The sequence below is a fragment of the Dermacentor silvarum genome, chromosome 9, assembly GCF_013339745.2.
Source record: "Dermacentor silvarum isolate Dsil-2018 chromosome 9, BIME_Dsil_1.4, whole genome shotgun sequence".
NCBI classification, from domain to species: Eukaryota; Metazoa; Arthropoda; class Arachnida; order Ixodida; family Ixodidae; genus Dermacentor; species Dermacentor silvarum.
In genome coordinates, this window is record NC_051162.1 from 78,849,526 (window position 1) to 78,867,126 (window position 17,601).

The 17,601-nt window shown below is 47.0% G+C and overlaps 1 protein-coding gene across 1 annotated transcript in view; it reads left to right on the forward strand.

Annotated features, from left to right (window-relative positions):
• Positions 1–17,601, forward strand: part of LOC119463674 (uncharacterized) — a 60,457-nt gene that overhangs the window by 12,764 nt on the left and 30,092 nt on the right. The window contains 3 exon segments of the mRNA XM_049655331.1: positions 3,303–3,572; positions 7,540–7,852; positions 11,738–12,047. Of these exon segments, the coding sequence (XP_049511288.1) occupies positions 3,303–3,572; positions 7,540–7,852; positions 11,738–12,047 (893 nt within the window).

Sequence of the window (17,601 nt, forward strand, 5' to 3'; positions counted from 1 at the left end):
CCCTCTGATTTCCGCGTTATCTACACCGTCCGGTGGCGCTAGCATCGAAATACTCACGCCATCTCTCGTTGTAGCTGCGAAACTACACCGACTTCGACCTTCGAGTGTGTGTCATTTGTAGAAGCCCACAAACTTGAGAAATTATCTCAAGGTAATCTATAATTAGGGTCCCGCGTTATCGGTGTTTATTTTTGACAAAATTCGGCGGATGCTATCACGCATTCATTTTTCTTTCTTATAAATTTGGTGTTTATCAGCGTTTCTTCTTTACCATTGCCGTTATCCGAAATTCCGAGCTTATCTTTTTTGTGGTTTTAAAGGTTACACACTCTAAACAAGGGCACCAACCACACAAGAACGCGTACAGATTGCTGAAAGAAACTTTATTCATGTGAAATTACTGAGAAAAAGAACTTGTAAATATAGGTTCGCCTCGCTGGACGACAATTCTTCACAAATAGGAACTCCTTGACGTAATCGCGAGGGAGCTTTCGTTTACTTCCCATTTTTAGGCCTTTCTCATACTCGAAAATTTATCCGACAAGTATGGCGCGAGTATTTCGATGCTAGCGCCACCGGACGGCGTAGATAACGCGGCAATTAGGTATCGCGAAATAGGGGTTAATATAAAATGCATTAACATGACGTCACTTGCTCGGTGCTGACACACCGTGCAATCGGGAGACAATGCTGATAAAAGCCTTCCGTGCTGAAGGTGCTGATACTGAAAGGGACGGTCACAATAGCTCTTTTCTTCAAACTGAGACACCCTCGAAGTTCGTCGTTCAACTTCTTAGAGCTGGTGCTGCTTTCCCGATCGAAAAACTCGATTCGGATTTTTTGCCATGATAGCTATGGAAAAATAAGTAATTCTCGAATGAAACTGATTCGTCGAAAACTTGCCTTTGAATGATGTTGTCGGCTCTTTTTTCAGTGAAATCCGAGAACACGGACCCTATCTAGAACGCACGATGACGCTAGTATAAAAAGTTGGACACCGTGATAAGCGCGTCATTGTATTTAAGGACCAAATAACCAGGTCACTCATATTTCTGACGCCGACGTGTACATATGTCTTTTTTTTTTTTGGGGGGGGGGCGAAGGAGGAAAGTATGTTTGCCTAAATAAACAGCTTGATGTTCATGTTCTTAAGTCGTTCAGGACATGAACTACCTCTCGCGGTCACTACATCGTGACAGTAAAACATGTTGTATGCAGTTTTGAAAAGTGCGCCACCTGATCTATAGTGAGCAAGAAAGGGAGAAAAATAATTCACAGTGGTTCTTCACAATGTTTTGAAGCCTTCTGTCGTGAATTAAGCAGATGGCAGTGAGCTTATATATTATATTCGTTGTGCAAATAAAAAAAAACGATTTTTATAAATGACGCAATTTCTCATTAAACCAAATACCATTAAAAATAATAACTTGGATATTGTCTATGACAGACAGCACAATTCTCTACTTCATGAGCGGGATTACTCAGACGCTGACATTAGCTACACGGCAAGCTGAGATGCATGACTGAAAAATGAACATTCTGTCAACATTCAACTAACCGCATAAAGGAACCTATTACAATTGATGGTTTGAGGTCGGTGAGCTTCAAGGCATGTCGACATGCATTGATTTGCAACTAGCCGCAGTTTTTTTAAATAAGCAGCGTCAAACTTGAGGCCATATGCACAGCGGCAGGAGAGAGCCTCCAAGCAAAATTCACATCTTTCCTTAAGCAGTGCAGGATAGTTTTAAGTGGAACATTCATCAGTTTTGTCACGCAATTATTGAATTTATATATTGAAATTGGTGCCAGATTCTGAATTCATTTCAGGCAGATATGCCGTGCGAGCTCGCCCGGCTCCAGTTGGTAAATAATTCGCAATTATTGCGCTAACGAGATCAGGTTATTTGTAAAAATTATTCACCAGTCATTCAAACATCCCGAGTTCTCGTGCTTGCAATGACCGTCTCTTCCTGTAAGCATGCTCATTTCAAGCAGCAAACATTTAGGTATATGTCACAGGCCAGAAAAAACCTATTGGAAGGAGTAAACCAAAATACACATGGTTTACATGCTGGCAAAGTCATGCAGTACGTCATTTCAGCCTAGTGGCAGTCTGTGATGATGCAACATGACAACTACGATTGACCGCCTATCGGCTTCATGACCGACAGTGGTATCTCACAGGAGACAAATGCAGGTACACATTCACTAGAGGTCAGTCGTATAAGGCGTGAAACCAAGAGAAACGAAAAGAACGAGACCTATATTGTGTTCGTTTTTGTTGTGGACATGTCTTCTATATGGCTAACCTTTCAAACCATGAAGCCTTACCAACTCACTCGGCTTTTTGTCGGTAAATAGACGTAAAAAGTTATTTTTTTAGAACGGTGGACCAAGGAAGAAAACGTCACGTTCATAAAACACTCGGTGAGTTAACGTATTTAAATGATATACACACGCTGAAAGCACCTCTACTTGAAACAGTTCAGTAATTGTTAGCGATGCTGCCAAAACATAATTTTACCTCTACGTTAGTCAAATTTGTAATCGGAGACTAAATCTTGGGCCGCTGGACCTCTGGTGGCGATGTCCGATCAATCGCTTACAATTTATTTCTGGTGCTACTTTTCAAGATTTTGAGCCTGTTTCATCCAAATTAAGGACTTTAGTGCGTTAGTTTTTAAGGGTCTGTAGTTCCAGCCTGCTTAATCTGATTTTTTATTGTTTCAGCCAAGACAGACACGCCTTCGAAGTATTCAAAGGTGACACAAAGTGAGTGCCAGAAATTATGCTTCAATAAAATTCTGAGCCCAAAACCTTGACTAAAAAATGAGCGCAGCTTGCACTAGTGCTGCAAGGCTGGAGCAAACAGCGGAGCTTGTGATCGACCAAGCTACAGCCAGGCTCGCTATCCCGGCGACGCTGGATGCTCAAACGCCTGACTCTCGCGTTCTCGCTCTCGAAACTCGGTATATTCGACTCGACAACACCTCTTCTCGGCTGCAGCTTCGGCACGGCAGTTATCACCATCATCATGCAGATGAGGGTGATAAATTTATTATCTTCTGTAGCCAATTGAATGAATAATGCTTCAAGTGAGTTCCGCTACTTAGGCTATTGGAAACCAAGACGAATGGAGGATGGAACACGACACGAAAGGAAGTATGCAACCATGTGGCTTGTTCCGTCATTCATTCCTCTTGTTTTCCAGTAACGTGCGCAGAACGGCCTAATGGTATATGAGAAGGCAACTAGCCCTTCTACAAGGCTTATGAATTTTTCATCGTTCTTTTCCAAAGGTTCGGTGAGCGCTCACTCGAAGCCAAGCTCGGCGAAGAGTTCGGTGTCTCAAAAGGGTTCGTTCAGCACTCACTCGAAGGCAAGCTCGGCGAAGAGTTCGACGTCTCCAAAGAGAACGCCACAAGCTTCAGTCAAAGGATCCAAAACGCCGTCTGGAGAAGCTGAAGCAAAGCCAGAGGAAGCCGTTAAAACACAACCGGAGGGTGAGTCAGCAGGCACTGAAGGAGCCGGGGAGCAAGGACCGGAGGAAGGTGCTGCTGAGAAGGAAGGTGAGTTTGACATTCGGTTTCCCCAGTGTAGCTTCCAGCGCGCTAGTGGAAACGAAAGGCGATAGGAAGCCGCTGGTTGGTCCGATAACTATCTAACTTCGCTTGTGCTTCAAGGAATGGGAAAAAAGCTTGCGGCAGGAGACTCGTGAGGCGACGTAATTAGCAGTGATACAATTCTATGAGTAGTGTGAAAAGTGTTTCCGGCCCCATTTAACACGAACTCACTTGTACACCCCCCCCTCCCCCCGTCCCCCTCCAGGATGCGCGTCATACGTTGGAGGCAACAATAATAATTCAGGTGGAATACTATTTCTCCCTTTCATGAAGCTGTTCTTCACCTGGCGGAGTTCTGCCGAACGTATTTGCTTCTTACACGTGACCTCAGAGATAGCACCGGTGCACCGGCGCAATATCGGAGGACACGCTTAATCTTTACTGTTACTATGTTTTGATCGGGCAATTAACCCCACAAAGGCGAAACATCATTTCAGTGAAAGAAAATGAAAACAAATTGCTGATTTTAATTTCTGGCCATTGAAACTGTATGAGTACGAAAATAAGCAATCAGAGATATACACAGTCTTCAATCCTTAGTAATTGGTTCGCTGAACTATCCACAGCTAACAAATCGTTCCAGCATGCTACAGATAGAGAGAGAGAGAGAGAGAGAAACAAAAGGTAGGGAGGTTAATTGTAACTAATGCGCAGAGGGGACGAAGGCACACGCCGAAAAATAAGGACAAGAACGCAGCTCTTTCACGAATAAACGAAAATTTTATTTAGGCGCCGGCGTCAGCGTTTGAACAAGAAAATGACTGTGACGGGGCTATTACGGCAAAACAAACATCCACATGTATCATCTCATATGGCCAACGAAACACTTGCACAACGTGCAGTAATTCTGCAGGGAGGTTAACCAGAAAACGTCTTGTTTACTACCCTGCACGGGGAAAAAGCGTACTATATAAAACGCTATCTGATGTTGTTTCCCACAAATAAATCCTAATTTTTGGGTATCAAACCCATTGCATCAAAAATAGTACGTTGGCTTTGTAGGGTTATTTCATCATCACCCTGCGAATGGACAGCCTCATCGTAAGGTTAGGTTGGGTTAGAGCGACGGCCACGAACAGGCGTTCGCTCTAAATGTACATGCACAATGGTCGACAAATGACCTAAGGGTGTAATCCTTACGCGAGTATAGAAAGACCCGCGCGAGAATGCCACACAGATGATGGTGTAGTAGAAGCTCGAAATAGAGACGGCGTCGGAAGCTAAATAAAATCATGAGGTTTGACGTGCCGCAACTGCATAGTGGGTTGACACCGTGGGGGTTGGTGGCCGATTAATTTAGACCACTTGGGACTCCTTAACGTGCACCCAAAGTACGGTACACTGCCGTTTTCTTTTGATTGCGCCTCCATCGAAAGCGAACCCGAAACCTTGTTCGAAGCAGCGCAGCACAGCAGCCACTGAGCCCTGACGTCGGTTGAGCCGGAGGCTCGTAGCCGCTGTTTGCATTTGTTAAGTTCAGGAGATCAGGTAGCCACGGTAGTCGGCCACTTTCACGGGGTACGAGAGACTCGGATCCACGTATTGTTCGTCCTTCCTTTTGCTTTGTTTAATTGTGCGCTACACTAAGTAACTGGATCATATGGTAGCCCGCAGAGGTCACGGTACAGACCTATGGCTATGGCGTCAAGCGCTGCTGAGTTCGAGGTAGCAGGCTTGATATCAGGCGCCGCGGCCGCATCTCGATGGCAGCGAAATGCAAAACACAAACAAACAAACAAACAAACAAACAAACAAACAAACAAACAAACAAACAAACAAACAAACAGAGAAACAACAAATAAAAATAAACAAAGCACTCGCACGCTTAAATATAAAGGCGCGCGTTATAGAACCGGAAGTATCGCCGATTAATCGAGAGTCCCCCACTATAGCCGGCCTCATAATCAGCACGTGGTATTCACGTGCAATACCTCAGAATTTTATTTAAATAATTTAGGCAAGCAGCCCAAACGTGTGTTGCGATCCTGGAACAGTGTTATCTAAAGTGGTGATTCGGTAGGCCGATTCTGATTTCAGCGCCCGGTATACGTCGTCGAAAGGAGGTTTGGAGCGGTTTGTAAAACGGGACAATTTTGGAGGCAGTACAACATCACCACACTAAGAGACACACGCGGACGTGTATATAACTCCGGCCAATAAACAAAAGCAGATAGTTGGGAGTTAGCGCTTTCCCCCGTGCGCCTCTTCCTTTGTGTGTATGTTTTAGTTCGCGCTGCTATGACCTCATGATGCAAAACCAACTGGCCCAGTCTTTCACCTTACTAAGTCACAACACCACCACACCTCACTGCATCAACCAAGGAATCTAACCAATAATTGTCCCCAGCAGCATATCTGAGCCAGTCTACCCGAAAGCTACTGCTTGACTTCGACAGTCATTCTCCGATGAATTCCGCCCAGTAGCTGATATTCAAAACATGGCGGCCATGACGTGTTTCCAGCTCTGCAATAACTTACGGTGCATGCAGTTGGCAAAAGCACACCCTTCGAGATCCACTTGCGTTAATCAGATGCAACCGCTGCTGGTGCATGGATTTGGACACCAGCTGCTTTTTGTTGGCGGTGCGAAAACGTAAAAACTTTTAAGAAACCCTATCGGACGGTGACGCCAGATTTTCTTCCAAGTAGTACAGTCAAGCCTAGTTATAACGAAGAGACATATGCAACAAAAATAGTTCTGTATATGCGGCATTTCGATACCGAAATGCGCCTATAACGAACTGAAACGAAGTTTAGTAATGTGTTTGTTATATACTAATTCGTTATCTCTAGTGGAGAAAATAAGCGAGGAACGAATATATTTATTGAAACTAAAGCTACACGCGTTGTAGGCAGTCATTTTTCTCAGTGTGGGAGCACGACAATAAAACCAATGAAATTAACTCCCCTTTACGCGGGATTCGGGGCATGCAAACGGTTTTATGATGCTGGCAGCGGAAACGTACCTGAGTTCCTTATATATGATATCCAGTTCGTTATGAGGGAGGTATTTCCCGTAAATATCGGCCAGGAAGTCTCGTCTGTTTGATATACTCAATGATTCGTTATATCCGGGTTCGTCATATTTGGTCGAATGTATCACGAAACAAAAGCCGCAGCACACATAAAGAGGAGATGAACATGGGTACTAATGTCAACTGGTCATTAGCTGGAATGGTTCGCGCATATATATACATGGCCACGCATATACGCGCGCGAAAAATATACGCCAATATCAGGCAATGACTAATGGACACCAGATTAAGGCAGGTGCTCGAGAACTTATATTCAGAAGCGTAAATCACGATAGGCGGCTCACTTATGCAACAGTATCTCTCTTACAAAATAGGCTTCGAGCTGAAATCTTCAAGCGATGTGTTACCGCTCCTGCTTAAAATGGCTGACCCTGAGAAGGCCGCATAGATGGCGCTTGTTCCCCTCAACAGTAAGGCTAGACCAACTAGTCCAACTCTACTCCCGTCTTCGTTATATTAGGGTATAATGGGCAAAGGATTTATATACGGGTATAACCACATCAGTAGGCATGGCGTGGAGCCGCGGTAGAACACCGGGTTTCTAATCTGAAGGTCGGAAGTTCGAATCCTTCTCCCGTCCACTACACCTTCAGGCTTGAAGTGGCGCCTCAAACCGGCAAAAAATGCCGAGAACCAATGGGGCTGTAATATTCCAGGTGCAACCAAATTAAAAAGCCCCACTAAAGCTTCAACAAAGGCACTCCCTCACCAGAGCAGGAACTGGCCTCCGTGGTGCAGTATTAGGCCACTATATCTCCCTCATGACCCCTGCAATTAAACCATGATAATACACACATTGTCAGCCTTCGTGATCGGGCGGATCTCGGATGCTTTAGTGCACCACCGTTTGAGTAATGGGCCTCGTACGCTGCGTGCAGAATTCGACATGTTTCCCGAACACGGAGAGATGCAGCCCGCAGGACAGCTGGAGCCTGAGAAGGAGGCCGAGCCGGAAGAAGCGCAGCGCTTGCTCCTTGCGGTGCTGATCGTGCTTGCGGCGCTCGTGCTGATCGTTCTGGCCGGCCTGTTCCTGTACGCCAAGCCGCTCGAGGTTCTCACCAACGGCACCATCCTCAAGATCAGCCCGTGCTCGTCGCCCGGCTGCATCAAGGCAAAGACGCTTTCCGACGGCATGCTTCAATCCGCTAATGTCAAGCAGGGAAGCCTGCACCCCTGCAACAGGTTCTACGAGTGAGCAGTGCTGCCTTTTTCGCGTTCGACGCTACACCGCTGATACAGGGCCGTAATTGTAGTGCATTCGACCAGTAGGTTTCGAGCGCTCTAGTAGAACTCTTAAGGCGGTGTGCTTTCAGCACATTCGGCTGGGCGAAATCCAGCGCTCGGAACGCATTCGCGTGGTTCATTCAGAATTTCCGCGGCTCCATGCTCAGCGCGCTTGTAGGCGCCCCATGACCTATACGAGCTGGGGGTGCGACCGAGATGCGACAGACATGTCAGTCATGCACTCTTGTTCTGCACCCCTGTTCCGGGAGCAGGAGTGCTTATTCCGGACACTATCAACATTCGCCATGTCGGTGTTCTATATAAGCCAATCAGACAGACCATAGCAGGTGACGAATTTGACAATATAACATCATCCCAGCTGAATGGTCGGCTCGCGGAGAATTTCTCTGGCTTCATCAATCGAGGGTGCTCCATATCGCAGCGTCAAATCGAATCGAGGATGTTACTCTGGGCGTCGTCAAGTTCCACCATATCGGAAAGGCTGTAATGGAAGCATTTTTAGCCAATCAGAGACGCTGCCGCAGCCATCCCAGCCAATGAGAGCTTACAGGATGGCGAATTCGACAATGTGACGGAATTCGTCAATGTCTAGAATAGTACCCGAGGTCGCGGTGTGTACCAGGCGAAAGCACCCTAATAAGCTTTTACAAGCTCGAAGCCAGACCTTTCTCGAAGAAATAATTGCAATCATTATTTTCTGAACTTCCTTAATAAGCGCTCTTCTTGTGCTCATGAAACGCTACGGCGTTCTGTTACTCGCACGCCGTCCATGACCTGAAACTGTCGGGAGCGCAGCGTTATAGAAAGGAAAAGCATGCGAAATACACTCTAAACATTCATGCACCTTTATGGGTGCTTAAAGGGTGCTCAGTTGTCCCATAGCTAACACCCTCACGTTTAAGGTTGTAAGATTGAACAGTTGGCGGGAACCAATGATGGTATCTGCCGACTTCTACTGGCAAGTAAAAAGAGTGGTAGTTGGGACAGACGACACTCAAATGGCATTAAATAAACAATCAAATCTATCACTGTCAAATTCTCCTGTCGGATATTTTGTGTGCTTAAGGCTTTCAGAATCATAACACAGTATAAATTTCACCGCGCATTTTCTCATCGCACGTCTAGCAAGAGCTCTTTGTCATGGCTCTATGAGACTATTTAAGAGTCCTAACGGTATGGGTGTTACCCATTGGACAAGTAAACACCCGCAGCTAGAAGTTTCAGAATGATGCGAAACTGCGAATTCGCTGCACGCGCCGCCACCAGTATCCATCAGCCCATCTTGCTCGACGAGACGCGGAGGCGGTCTCTGGTTGACGAGGCCGGCGCGAAATTCAGCATGTCGCATCTTGACGCTGGCTGCAGCCGGGGCACGCCGACGAACGCCGGATACGTCGGCCACGCCTCGCGCCGGACTATAGAGTGCTGCTCTTTCGCCACTTGCCGAGCGCGCTCGCGCGTCGACACTACATCGGACTATAATTAGAACCCGAGTATCGTCCAGATACTCGGGGTCGGCTAAGCTTGGCTAAGAACCAGCCAAGCCAAACTAAGTTAAGCAAAGGAAAACAAAGTTAAAGCTAAGGAAGGGCCTCCCAGCTTCGCTGTTTGTCCAATCTTCGCAGCACTTAGTGTGAAGCGGCCCCTACCTTTTTAGAGAGCAGATGCGGATTATCCTTTTGAAAGAAAAGTAGCAGAGCAGGTAAACTTCTTTAACAGCGGAGCTGTTTAATCTAGCCGTAATTTGTGGTTCGTATCAAGAAACTATCCTAATTAGCATTAAAGAAATAAATAAAAGAAAACAAACTTTCTTGCCGAGGCGGGATTCGCGCCCGCGTACCCACGATCCCAAGGCGAGCGCCGTAACCACTAGGCTATACAGCCACGCCTGGAGAACATGCATTTATGTGAACCATATGATTGCGCTCAAGCGTCGTCATCTTCGTCCACACCTGGCGCGTTCGCACGCGCTCGTGCCAATGCTCTGCGAGGTGACGAGGAGGTTTTGCGCGCTATGATCGGGAGAGAGAGATAAAATGAGAGCGAGAGAAAAAGAGAGAGACGCATTCACGGAGCGGGTCTGCTGGAACGCAATGTCGGCATTGCAACGCGGCGTTGGTGTTGCAAGCCGCGCTATGCAACGCGCAGTGACGGCCGTAAGTCCGAGACGCGCGAAAAGAAATTATCATCACCATGAGTAGTAAGATGACAAGTTCGCGCGCACTTCTGGAAAATGCTGGGCCACGATCGCCCAGCTTCGCTGTTTCAAGCGTTGCGCGGCCCAGTTCAAGGTTAAGGTTTCTCTTTGTGTATGGCGATTCCAAATTGGTTAGAATCTTCTAGAATTAGAGATAGATATTTCATCCGAAAAGAAAAGTAGCCGCGGGCACGGCCTGCGTGTGGAGGGTTAGGAGATCTTCAGAGATGCGAAAGACGCGCACTAAGACTTCTGCTGTAACATGAGCGTTGTGCGTACAAGTACAAGGAGTTCTAAATAAAACTTCCTTGCACGAACACTACGTTACTGCTGGTCAGTTGGGTGTATCGCACCCCGTGGTGCATATACTGGACAGAGTGAAGCGCGCAGCACACCTAAGGCTCACTTTGTACAAAAGAGAAAGGTGCTAACATTGATGATAGTGTTACGCGTATAAAACTATATATAATATGTATTTACTCGTAAAAACCTTCGCGGAGACGAAAGAGAGCCCAGCCAGGCTGTACCCACGTTTTTTTAGTCTTCAGGATCGTCATCGTTCTCTTGTTCGCCTCCTCGTAACACGACCCCTGGCGAAAAAAGCACCGTCCTGGAGCGTCAAACGAGACCGTCAGGAAGAACGTGGTAACGTTTTAGCCATGAAACATGAATGACATTAAGTGAGGTTAGGCCAGATGACATGGTAGAGCTGACGGGGACTATTTCATAGGTCACATCAGCCACTTGACGAAGGACGCGGTAAGGCCCCTTGTAGCGAGGAAGGAGTTTTTCCGAGAGCCCCACTCGACGGAAAGGGGACCAAAGTAGCACAAGGGAACCTGGTGAAAAGTGGACGTAATGGTGTCGCGGATTGTAAACGCGCTTTTGATTTTCTTGCGATGCCAACAGACGAGTACGGGCTAGCATGCCTTGCATGGTCAGCGCTGGGCAATGTTGTCGTGGGCTAACTCGCTCCTCGAGGCACTAGCAGAGGGAAGTGAAGCGTCTAAGGGAAATGCAGGGTCTCGACCGAACAAGAGGTAAAACGGCGAATAACGGGCTGTGTCGTGGCGTGAAGAATTTTAAGCGAACGTGATGTAGGTGAGTGCAATGTCCCAGTCTGGTGAAACGTACTTAGCATGATGGTGATGGTCCGATTCATTCGCTCAGTCAGGCCGTTGGTCTGAGGATGGTACGACGTAGTGAGTTTGTGCTTGGTAGAGCAAGACTGGAAAATGTCGGCAGTGAGTTGGGAAAGGAAGTTTGCGAAGGCGTTGCGAAGAAGACGGGTACCCAGGACTTTTGTTAAATGTTACGCGTATAAAACCCATGAGTCTTCCGAGTCTGAGTGTACTCGAATGTGTCCTATGCTAGTCCCACTGAGCACGCCTGAGTAGAATTTCAGTGCATCTGAGTCCGTGTGAGCGTGGCTGAGTAGAATTTCAGTGAATATGAGACCACGTGAGCACGGCTCAGTAGAACTTCCGCGAATATGGGACCGAGTGGTTGAGTAGAATTTTGATGAGTCTGAGTGAGGGGCCCCAAGCCAGAATATATACTTTGTTAGTGGGTCTGAGTAAGTTTCGCTTATTTTACCGACCTACGACACTGATCGCTTTGAGTCTCGTTGACAGATACTCGTGCGGTGGCTGGGCAGCCAGGAACATTGAAACCAGCTCGCGCACAGCGCTGAACGAGGTGCTGGTCAACAAGATGAACCATACTCTTTCCACGGCCAATCTGGGCACGTCGGAGTTCGAGCCGTACCGAAACTTGGTCCTCTTCTACCGGTCCTGCATCGACTTCCACACGACGGCCATGCCGACAGACGTGCGCGTGCGCAAGACCCTCTACCTGCTCGACTTGAGCTTCAGCGAGTGGCTCCACCACAACCAGGATCCCATAATCCTGTTCTACTTCATGATACGCCTCTCGCTGTCCCAGGTATTTCTTTGCCGCACGATTGCCGACCGAACTAGTCGTTGCATTTTTACGAGAGTACTTGGAGACAACAGGAAAAAATAACGGGAAGACAATGCAAGCGCAGATTATGGACCCACAGCAACGAAATTTCTCTTCGGCTAAATTTGTTATACATGTGTATAGTATATACCACCAAAAGCAATCTTGGGAAAAAGAGCGGTAATTGCGCGGTTATTTTGTTAGGAGCTTTCAAGCAGCACCTATGCAGACGGTGCTTTCACCTGGTAGTTGGCGCTATGACGTAAGTCCCAGCCAATGTTTATAGATACTTTTCTTTTCGGTTTCCAAACTCCCCGCGTCGCATACGGAGAGCAGGCGGCCCGCTGTCGCTCTCGCCACCACAGCGCTGCGATCGAACTTTGCGAAAATCGTACGAGAGTCGGCTGCTAGACCGCGGTTACACCTTGGCTCGGTTTAGTGGCTAAGCGCACTTTTTGGTGATTTATATGTCGCTTGTCGACAAGGCAGCCTTGCTGCTTCGCAACTTTTTGTTACTTTAGATACAAGGAACATAACCTGGTGTCTACGCTTTCGAAGAACTTATATGCTGCGACGGCGGACGCCGTCGCCTCCGCCGACGGCGTCCGACGATCGAACCGCTATCGCTGGAAATGCGAAAAAAGTACCCGGTTCCCACTGGGATCAAATCCGCGCTAGCTGCGTGGAAGCCAGATAATCTACCACTGAGCCACGCAAGCGCTTGCTATCGGGCACCGGAAAAATGCGCTTTAAACGCAGGCACAGACGATCCGACCCTCCGCCAGTATGGTGGCGCCATCTAGTTAAGGCGCCTGCAAACGCAGCGTGCACATGCGCAGACGACGAGATGCCATTCAGACGAGGCGCGCAATAAAAAAAAAAAACGGGATCCCCAGCCTCCGCCAGTATGGTGGCGCCATCTAGTTAAGGTGCCTGCAAACGTCACAGGCCTGCGCGGCCTGGCATCACCGTGCTCAGCAGTCTGCTGTATAGAGAGCATTACAAGCCGCAGCTCTCCGTCGACGCCGGGCTGTCAGTTCAGATCGTTCTCGTCAAAACGAGGCGAAGAGACTTGGTCGTGAAGACCCTGGTGTGCGTGGTGCCGAAATTCGAGCTGATCTTGAGCCACTCCACCAGCTTACGCTGTGACTGTGCTGCGTGTGCCGCGCAGGCCTGTGACTTTTTTTTTCAGTAGGGTAGATGCATGATGTACGCCTCACCGAAGCCTCCGTAAGAGCGGCGGGTCCTGTAAAACCGGTGCTCGGCATTTAAATGATGCTCTCCGACTAAGGAGCAGTGTTGCTCCTTAATTTTCTATTCGTCTAGATACAAAGGACATAACTTGGCACCTAGCTACACGAGCTATGGTTCACCAAAGCTGCAGTGAGCGCTGCGAGCCCTGTAAGTGTCCTCTCTTTAGGTGAAGACAGCTTTCGCGAGTTTTCGCAGATGAAGTTTCGACACTGCGCGCATGAAGTACGTGCAGCGAAAGGCACCTCAGGTTTCCGTGGCTTAAAACAAGTTGGCACTGAGCCTTTGCAGTATCACACAGAGCCCTCGTTAAGCCCTTCAGAAATATCTCGCTACGCCTCTGCTCTGGCACTACAATTCCATCCGTGGAAATTAGACCCTGTAGGTGCTTGCTCCGCACACTTCGTTCCATGTTCCATATCCGTTGGTATACACTAATAAATATGCGTTAGATTTGCTCCCCCTTCCTATAAGTAAGCCAGAGTGACCCAGCAACCCTGTGCTTCTGTTGAAGTGACGAATGCCCACAAACTTTCTAAGATGCCATATATAACGGCATTTGAGGTGTCGGAAGTTTCTGTGCCAGTGAGTTTAAGTGAACCACCGTGAACAGCAAAACATAAATTTTTAAGAAAAAAATACCACTTTTTTGAAATACAGAAACACTTGCGAAAGCTCACGAAAGCCAATGGCTGTCCATAAGTGTCTCATGCATCACACAAGTTTGGCTTTTGTTTGCTCTCCCTATGCTTTAATTGCAGTACTGTTTTCCTGAGATTTCTTTCTTGCAAAGATATGCATTCGGCGTTATAGTGTAAAAATAATTCTGCTGTAAATTCACTGCTGTGCTCTTGAGACTAACCAAGTATTTCAATTTTTTACAAGGGCATCGAAAACCCTCCAAAAGAGATCTCAAAATGAGTCATGTTTGATTCGTGGCTTATTTCCTGCCCAAAAAGTTTCTTGCAAGGGCACACAAGGCTGCCGCTCACATATTCCCTATCTGTTACCAACATAGCTTCGGAAGGCAGGGAATCCTTCACACCTACCAGTTCCTTCTTGCATTCCATGCAATGCGTGGTTTGGACGATTTTGTGCGCTACATAACCAGCTAGTACAATGCTGTGTTTTCTGGTAGAGGGATGCTGTACACGTGGTCTTCCGGTCCGTTGCTGCAGTCCTTGAGCGGAATAGGTGTTAGATGCCCCCAAGCCTCTTCCTTTGGGTTTTTAACAGCGGGGCTGTTCAAGCTGACTGTTCGTCCGTGGGCCGTGTACAGAAAATGTGGGCCGATCCTGGCGGTAGTGCAGAAAGGGTCCAAGCGCAATGGCACATACCCCTGTGAACTAGCAAAGCTGAGCCTGGCTAAGTCTAGCTAAGCATGTTTGGGACTACCTAAGCTTAGTCAGCCATCAATAGTCAATGGATAGCCAATCAATAGCTAACCAATAATCGATCAATAATCAATAAATTCTGAAAAATGCTGGGGGGGAATTGGTGGGGCTTAGCCGAGCCCAAAAGCCCGGACTCGTTAGCTGCTCATCAGCTCCGCTGTCTCTTTAGCATTGCGCCTCCAGTGCAAAATACACTATTTTTTTTCTTCTGCAAGGCTTCACGGCGTTTTGACCCAAGGCTATCAAATGCTCTCACCAAGAGGCGTTCAGTGCCTTCTTGGTCTGCCTCACAGTTTCCTTAGGTGGTTAGCTTGACTGGAGTGTAAAGTGAATGAAGGCTGAACATTTGACTAAACATGGCCACCGGATGGTAATCTTCATCATCTCTGAATTACCTGAGAAGGCCGAAAGAACGCTGCAGAGTAAACAAGAAATCCTTTATCAGTATTGCGAAGAATGATACGACAAGCTATTAATTACCTCAAGTCGGTCCTGGTTGGGGCTTGTGATGAGGACGTAGCTAACACCTTGGTCTAGCAGGATGTCGATAAATGACAAAACAAACATCAGTGTCACACATGAGGACTAGCTCCATGGTTTGCCTTGATGCAAAGAGCTCGGCATTACGAATTACTTTAGTCTGGTTCATTATTGCCAGGGAGCGTTCAAAGAAACTGGGCCTACACAAAAGAACAGCGCGATGAACGTGACAATATACACAAGTGGAAAAATGCAACCCAGGAAAAACAGAATTGCAGAACATGCATTGCTCAAACCCAAACAACTCGCTTTCAACTATTGTTGTACAAAGCTAGTGATTGAAAACCCGCTTAGCCATAAAATGATTTAAGCAGTTTGTTTTAATAAAATGTGAAATTTAATTGCACAAATTACCTTTATCCCTGGAGAGTCTTTTCTTGTTCCCCCGGCAGAAACTTTAGAATAGAGGACGTCAAAGGGATCATTCAAAATCAACGTGAACTGTTGTGTTCCAGCACAGTCAGCGAATCCTGACACCTTCAACTGAAGGTAGACTTTCAAGCCTATCGACACACTATGGTGGCAGAGCTGCAAATAAGAGAGAATGGTTAACATTGCAAAAGTAGTAATTCTGAAAAGACATAGCAGCTTAGTGTCTATCGCGTTGCGCTGCTCTCGAGGTCGTGGGTTCGAACCCAGCCGTAGCACCCGGATTTCGATGGTGACAAAATGCAAAAAAAGAAAAAGAAAGCTCATGTACTGAGATTTATGTGCACGTTAAAGAACCATACGTGGTCAAAATTAATCCGCAGTCCTGAACTATACGGCGTGCCTCACAATAAGATCGTGGGTCTAGCTCTCAAAACCCAATGTTTCTTGTGCTCGCGTACATTCTAGAATCTGCAGCACCTTTCGCGTCCCGTGCACACTCTGATCAGTCATGGCTCGTTAGATAAAAAAAGAACGGCAACATTAAAGCAAATTTGAATATGCGAATATTTCGAAAATCTATTCGAATGTAATGTATGCGTGCCTTGGGCCGAGCAAGCAATTGGAAAGAATGACAATCTGGTGAGAAAAAAAAAAGGAATGGTCACCGTGAGAAAGCGAAACTATGTACGCGCGACGATACCGGTGGTGAATAACAACGAACCTCAAGGCCCACTGCAGAGATGGGCTTTCTTCGCGTAAAAGGGTATACAGCCGACTTCCGTTAATTCGATCTCGGTGATTTCACTTTTTGTTTAATTCGAACGAACAGAAATGTCCTGTCCAGAAACCACAGATTGTTATGGAAGGAAAACTTGTTGAGTTCGAATGCGCAAGCATGTCGTTTCAGTCATTCGGCCCGCTACCCACACAGCCTCGTGCGCCCAGGGAGTGCGCTATAAAAGCGCGAAAACGAAACACAAGCGCGAGAAGTAACACAAGAAACAAGAAACAGAAAAAACGCGAGAAATTTAAGAAGGCTAAATTTCTCGCGTTTTTTCTGTTTCTTGTGTTACTTTTATTGGCGACGGCAGTGACAACAGCTAGTTACGCTGCATTGATGATGACGACTTGCGCTGTGTCCTCGGCGGTGTCTCTTTTGATAACTTTGTCAGGGCTGACGATAGTGTTGAAACCTGTGGGATACTGACAGATGACGACACGTTCAGTTATTGCAATACCGCGTTGGAATAGTTTGTGGATGACAACGAACTATTTGAAGCAATAATAATAATAATAATAATAATAATAATAATAATAATAATAATAATAATAATAATAATAATAATAATAATAATAATAATAATAATAATAATAAAACTAACCAACTCTTTCCCACCCATAAAATGGGGGTAAGTGAAGCTTGTCCTGGGTGCACCTAATCTAACGCATGATACGACGGTTGCGACGGACGGTTGCGACGGAGCGGCGAACGACTTCACAGACGGTATGTCCGCAGTCCGCCGATGTCGCTTGAGTTCGATGTCCCGGTTTGGCTCGGGGGCTGGTTAGCAGCATTCGCCCGCCATTGCCGCTTGCAATTCTTCGAAATTAAATTGCCTCAAAATTAAATGTGTCCGCTACGTAAGACAATGAATGGCTCATACCCGCTTAGGCAATGGCTCATACCCCCGTAAACGCGGCCTCCCCATTACGGCGACAGAAGAGAAGTGAAATTCTACGCCGGAATGATCAGTGGCAGTGCAGCCAGGCAGTGGAAGCAGACGACGACGACGACGACGACGAACGCGGGAGCAGTAGCACGAGCGCAAACCGAGGGGCACCAACGAGCCAGCTGAGGAAGAAGAGGACGACGCCCGAGCCAATGCTGACGATGAGTTTTTTTGCGTACACGGACTCCACGGAAATCTGTACCTTATAACAAGCTTCGCTTAAAATACTCATATCCGTTCATTTTGCCT